Source organism: Triticum dicoccoides, chromosome 6B (assembly GCF_002162155.2).
Source record: "Triticum dicoccoides isolate Atlit2015 ecotype Zavitan chromosome 6B, WEW_v2.0, whole genome shotgun sequence".
Taxonomy (NCBI): Eukaryota; Viridiplantae; Streptophyta; class Magnoliopsida; order Poales; family Poaceae; genus Triticum; species Triticum dicoccoides.
Genome location: NC_041391.1, coordinates 39,200,883 through 39,207,750, shown reverse-complemented (window position 1 = coordinate 39,207,750; position 6,868 = coordinate 39,200,883). Strand labels below are relative to the sequence as shown.

General features: G+C 46.8%; 1 protein-coding gene across 1 annotated transcript; it reads right to left on the bottom strand.

Annotated features, from left to right (window-relative positions):
- Positions 1–4,378: 4,378 nt before the first annotated feature.
- LOC119320661 lies at positions 4,379–6,422 on the bottom strand. Its single transcript, XM_037594654.1, has 2 exons — positions 5,868–6,422; positions 4,379–5,602 (listed from the first exon to the last, which is right to left on the bottom strand). The coding sequence occupies exons 1-2, from the start codon at positions 6,399–6,401 to the stop codon at positions 4,379–4,381; spliced, it is 1,758 nt and encodes a 585-aa protein (XP_037450551.1). The 5' UTR covers positions 6,402–6,422.
- Between the last annotated feature and the right edge of the window lie 446 nt (positions 6,423–6,868).

Genomic DNA, 6,868 nt, shown 5'->3' with positions numbered 1-6,868 from the left:
CTCGCCCCCGCACAACTCCACCACCTCACCAGACCCCGCCTAGCCACTGGAAGAGCCTCGAGGGGCCCTTCTTCCTCCACTCCGGACACCTCCGTCCGCCTCGGGCTCCGGCAACGTTCTCTTCGGTGAGAACTCCTCCACCGCCCTGCACTTGCCCGTAGTCTCATGGCACCACTAGGAGACTAACCCCCACTCCAATTTGACCCCAGCAGCTCTCTTCGACGAGGCCCACGACCACCTGAACCGCCGTCCGCCGGAGCAAGGGCCGCCATCGACGCAGTGCTCGCCGGCGACCACCACCACCACCCACAGACGCGGAAGGACGTACTGAACACGGAGGTACCACCCGATCCCCCTGCCTCGCCGTGGATCGCCGTCGGCGACCACCGCAACTCTCGGGTGCCATCGCGCCCCGTCTCCCTCGTTTGAATATTCAAACCTGACAGGCGGGACCCGCCTATCAGCCTCTCATTCTTTTCTTTTAAACGAATCGTTTTCTGGACTTTTCTGCAGAACCCCCTGGGAGTTTTATGTTTCATTACAGATAGGTCCTTGAACCAAAACCCTTATAACTTTTAAACAGAAAAGGATTTTTGTTTGATTCTTTTCTCTTTAAAATTTTGTCTAGTTTTTTATCAGATTTATTTGAAAATTATTTGGATTACTTTTTGTGCACCTCGCGGTATTTACGTTACGTGCATATTTTTCTTATGCCGTAGATACCGGGGGAGGTGACGGAGCCGCAAACTTCACCCAGTTAGACTCCAACTACTCCGAACTGGGCAAGCATGTTTGAACTCTTGATATGATGAGTGTTTGTTGCATGTTTGCATTTAGGAGTTTCATGGCATGTTTATGAACATTTCTTTAAATGTTATATTTCATGCACAGAAGTGGAAAGTAAGTTTCGGAAAGCCATATGTTGTTGGATACATATTTGCATGGCCATGTGATGGCAAGAGGATGGGTAAGATGGCAGTGTTGTGGCATGCCAGTCTTACGCCAGTCTATTTTGACTTCAGTGTCATCGTGAATCAAATCACATTCCCATTCATTTCCATTCCTGTGCTGCCACATGTTTTTCGCAAGGAATATGGCCTAGTAAGTTGCAAACCGTTTTCCTGGTACACACCAAATAGAGAGGCCGGGATGAGGGTTCCATGGCCCTGGATTAAAGCCCGTCATCCGGTCAGGGGGCATGGGTGTTTTCGGTTGGGACCGAGAGGGGGGCACCCCTTAGAGCGTGCGTATATAAATTTGATCCCATGCTATTCGAGGTTGTGACCTCCCCGTCTCAAAGTTTTTCTTGGACGTTGTCTAGGGTGATTCCTGGCATCGTGAGGTGGAATGGGTGTGTACTGGTTAAATGTGTTTTTACCGAAATACCATAAACGGAACTAGTCCTTCGTGGCTACGGAAATCCGTTGGCTGTGGTCAGTTAGTACAAACTCTGCAGAGTCACAAATCCTTTAAATCATCTTGTACATGTCCAAGTACTGTGTTCATCTTATCTTGTCAGATATCAGCCTCAGTGACAAAGACCCGGTGGACTACATGAGTTTAAAATCCGATTAAAAGTTTATTCCTGTGGATGGACTAACCCGTTATTTACTTTTGATATAAGCCCTTTCTGTGATGTCGCTCAGACGTCCGACTGTGGCAGACTTGTTATTTACTTTTGATATAAGCCCTTTCTGTGATGTCGCTCAGACGTCCGACTGTGGCAGACTTGTTATTTACATTTGATATAAGCCTTTTCTGTGATGTCGCTCAGACGTCCGACTGTGGCAGACTTGTTATTTACATTTGATACAAGCCCTTTCTGTGATGTCGCTCAGACGTCCGACTGTGGCATTTCTTTTACAAGCCCTTTCTGTGACGTCGCTCAGACGTCCGACTGTGGCATTTCTTTTACAAGCCTTTTCTGTGACGTCGCTCAGACGTCCGACTGTGGCATTTCTTTTATAAGCCCTTTCTATGACGTCGCTCAGATGTCCGACTATGACATTTCTTTTATAAGCCCTTTCTGTGATGTCGCTCAGACGTTCGACTGTGGCATTTCTTTTATAAGCCCTTTCTGCGATGTCGCTCAGACGTCCGACTGTGGCATTTCTTTCATAAGCCCTTTATGTGGTGTCGCTTAGACGCCCGACTGCGGCATGAGCTTTATTTGTTTACCTTTCGAGGCGTCCCTCCAGACACCCGATCGGTTTTCAATTATTTATTTTTATTTATCAAGTCATGCAAAAATATTATTATTGGGATGAGCATCATTAGTTTTGTTCATGACGCATTCATGCATACATTTATTATATCTTTTGTCCGAACTGTCTTGCGAGTACTTTCAAAGCACTCACCTGACTTGTTGATTTGGCCAGATGTTGATGAAGGCGATCTCATGGATGAAGAGTTCGATAGCGAGTCCGACGCCTAGAGGAGTCCCAGTCAGTCCCGTGCGATCCTGCATTTGGTCACTGTATTATAGCCGCTTCCGCCACCCCAGAAATAAATACATCGAGCCTCACCTCGACGCTCGATGAACCGCCAGTTAGGAGTCAAGTTATCCACCACCACTTTTATCTCGAGCTAGTAGCTTGTCACCACACCCCTGTGTCATAACCGCCCTTATGTAAGATATTGGCGAGTTTGTAATAATTTGTTGAGCAGCCTCAGCTCAATCCTGTAATATATTTAATGCTACTGATCCTCTGTTTATCAAGTATTTGTCTACCAGTGAGGATAACTTTTCCTATACTGGGATCTAAAGATCGATTTTCTCAATAAGCATTTTATTGAAAAACCGGTCGTGACATATTATAAATAGGAAAAGTTTCAATTACACAAAAAAGGAAAATAAAGTGCAAGCATATGACGTATCGGAGTCATAATTAATGGGAATGATTTTCTATTCAGAAAAACCCTATCAAGTTTAGGTATCTCTTGATGGAGATCCTACGGCCAATCTACGTTCTCCTTTCAATATATACCCTGCCACCTATCCCTAACCCTAGAAACTCATGCCTCTCCCGCCCCCGCCGCCATCCGATTTCTCAATAGCGTCGCCTTCAAATCCAGCGAGGACCGTCGGGAGCTCCACCACCCCTTGTCTTCTCCAAGTGCCTCCTTCCATGCCCTCAAATCATCTCCCATTTCACAACCACCACCTTCAGGCCGTGAGGAGGAAATTTCGCGGAGGGAATTCGATGACAAAATGTTCTCATCAGTGGTGTTAAGTTGTTTTGGCTGGCGATAATGCCCATGCACTCTTTTTCACAGGTACCACAATCATGAACCTCGCTGGGATGAATTCTACCACTCCAAGCACTATTCTCCAAGCTAGTGGCAAGGTAAATCTTTTGATAATTCCTAAAAAAATCATGACATAGATCTTTATCTTTTTTTCTTAACCATTTTTGTATAATAATAAGAGAAAAGTACGCTTATGGTCTCTCAAGTTTACCAAAAGAATAAAAGTGGCCTCTCAAGAATTTTTGGGTGACATTTAGTTCGTCAGGTCAAGGGGAAAGAACAACGGTGCGCTGCCGCCATAGCTTCTACCCGAGGGGGGGGGGGGTGGATGTGCGTGGGTGATGGGTTTGACCAAATAGCCCATCCGATGTGACAAGTGAGGACAGAGAAAGCCGCTGCCACACGGCCGGTTTCCCACTGAAACCAGGTTTTGGATAACTTACCCGGTTTCTAGACTCGAGGGACCAAATCTCACCCAATTTTTTTGAGGGGCCAGTTGTATACTTGTGGTAAACTTGACGGACCAAAAACATACTTTTTCGAATAATAAATCCTTTTTGCACTTGCATATGTGTAATCGATCTGTCTATGTGTAAACTACAGATTGTATATTGCCGAGGAAAGGAAGGATCAAGGTACCCTTCTGAATTCGCCTATGTATTATTTTCTATGTTTACCAGTACTAACTTATAGATCATCCATGCATCATGTTGCAAAACATGAACTATGAGCACATAAGATAGATCTGTCAGCTTAGGACTGGTAGTAAGAAATCACAGTACTGCACAGGTCAGCCAGCTTAATTCACACACACTAATTGATACGAAATCACAGTATTGCAGTTCAACAAATTGAAAAAGTCTACTACATCAGTATGACTGGAATATAACTTTTCCATGTGAGATAGTGTTTTTCTAGCATAAGGTCAGAGCAAATCAGAGAGAGCGCACACGATAATTAATGGGGTAAAGGTGAAGTTCATCCCCAAAATGCATAAAAGTACAATACAGTCTCTCATGTAAAGATAATTTTTTTTGGCCAACCTAATGATAATATCCTATCTGCTTACTTCATGACATAGCACATTCCTGGAATGAAGAACAACTTATGAAAAAGTTGAAAACCTGATTTAGCCCCAAATCTGTTTCTTCAGACTATGAATCTGTTTTTCCAACTCAATCTTCTCGGCCTCTCGAGCTTCAGATGCTCGCTTAATCATTTCCATCGTCCTCACTTCCCGTTTTGGCTGAAAGAATTCTTGATCCAAACTTCTCCTGCTTGCGCCCACCTGGCCATATTTGGCCTGCTTAAATGGCCTAAGATAGTAGAGTGTTCTAGCACAAACCACTCTCTCGGCTACCTCAACATTTTCGTTCACCGGTTCGGATGATTCCGTATGCATCGTGGCCACCTCAACATCCTTTTCAGATTCTTTGAGGGAGTAATTATCGTTGATGGCCACGATGTCATCAGATGTTGATTGCAGATCAACCACAGTAGCTCCTTGCATCATTCTTTTACTCGGATGAACCAGCTTCTTTGTCCTTGCAGCATTAGCAACATGAGCTGTGCATGCGGACGAGTATGGCTCCCACCACCGTGCATACTCAACGGTCATGCCGGCGTCGCGATTTGGGAAGATGAACGCAAAGGATCTAGCGTCTCTCCTATAGGTTGACCACGCAGCCACTGGATCCGAGTTGACACGACAGACATCCCCGGGCACGTCCTGATCGAAGCCCAGCTGCCGCGCGGCACGGTGCGTACAGTAATGCTCGATGCAATCGATGCCTACAAGCTCGCAAGGGTGCAGACATAGCGCCATGGATAGCAGCTCGTCACTTCTTGCTATGTCCTGGCCATGGATCTGTCGGCCGCCATTGCTGGGTGGCACGCCAAAGCTGCTGCTGCCATAAGGCATCCACTCAAATCTCCCTGGTGACATGAACACAGCATGGATGTACCTGGGGTCGAGCACCTCTCTGACGTTGTGCCACTGTGCAGCCCTGGCCGGCACGCCGTTGTCATTGTTGTGGGCGGACACCTTCTTCTCCGGGCGAAGCTCCGGGAACCGCTCCCAGACCCAAAGCTGGAGGGTCTGGAGCGGGGCACACCCGGCGAGCGTGGACAAGCACTTGTAGATGCTAGCAAGCGCCGCGGGTGCCAGAGCCACGGGCTGGCCGCGTGCCAGTTGGGCGGCGATGGGGAGCACCCGCGCCAGAACCACGTCACACGGCGGCGACGGGAGCACGTACTCGGACAGCCACATGGCCAAGAACGCCCCATGCTCGAGCAATCCAGGGGTCGTGTCTCCTCGATCGAGGAAGTACTTAACCCATGAGGAATAGTTGGGCTTCTTGCTCTTGCTCCGAGAGACGTGATTTAGGACCATGGTTCAGCCGAACCTATGGTCTATGCCGTACGATTTAACATCCTACTACATGTGGATCTGTGACATGCATGCCAATTGCATTTTTTAATCGACAATGCATGGATCTTCATGAATAGACATGCATGCCAACTGCATTTTTAATCAACCATGCATGGATTCACATGAATAGTGTCTAGAAATCAACGGTGTCGAGCGTAGGTTCGGCTGAACCATGGTTCTGTACAACATTTTCGCTCTTGCTCCGGTTCAGAGTGCTCCGAATGCCCTCAAGGGCGTGCACGTCGCCGCGCAGCGCGTCCGGCAACACCGTGCACACGGGCTTGCCCAACAGAGGTAGGCCCCCGAGCATGGCCACGTCCTCCAGCGACACCGTGGCCTCACCCCACGGGAAGACGAACGTGCTGGTCTCTCTGGACCAGAATGCCGCGAGCTGGAGCAGCAGATCCTCGTCACGCCGAACCCGCCATGTGGTTGACAGGATGGCATCAGATATACCAACTCGCTTCCACAGGCCCTCGTGCAGCGGCCGAAGCTTGGTCACCCAGCGCCTCCACAGCTTCAAGGAGGAGGGCCAGCCCCTCCATTCCACCCGGATCTCGTCACGAAGAAAGGGGCCTCCACTATGTCGCGGGGATGGCAGGACGGGGAGACGAGTGGCGTCCGCACGGGGCAGGAGGAAGTAGGCCGATTGGGAGCTGTCCGTGCCGGAGATGTTTGTGGCAATGGATTCCTGGACCAGGAGCTCGTCCTCGTTAGACATCGCAGAGGGGGTTTTGCTGTGGTTTGGTTTGGTTTGGTTGAGAGAGAGAGAGAGAGTGGGGCAGGGAGATGATCCTATATGTATATATTAAATGGTTTATATATGGCAATGCTAGAAGAAATATAATTAATGTACAATAATCAATAGCAATGATGGGATATCTTATTATCAGGAGCATGAGTAGCATGAGATATCTTCAAAGTTTAGTCACTTATATTGTATTAATATCCTAAATTAATGAATTAAATACATTGTAATTTATAAAACATAAGTGAGTGAAATTTGAAGATAAACCTTGAAATAATTATCATTAATTTTTATATATTTTATTTTAGTACCATGCATTAATGATTTTATTAACAAAATATATAAAAATTAATGCTAATTACCAAATATTTAAAAACTAATGCTAAATAAATTTTAGCTTTATCTTCAAATAATAAATTATTATTATAGTGTGGTACTAA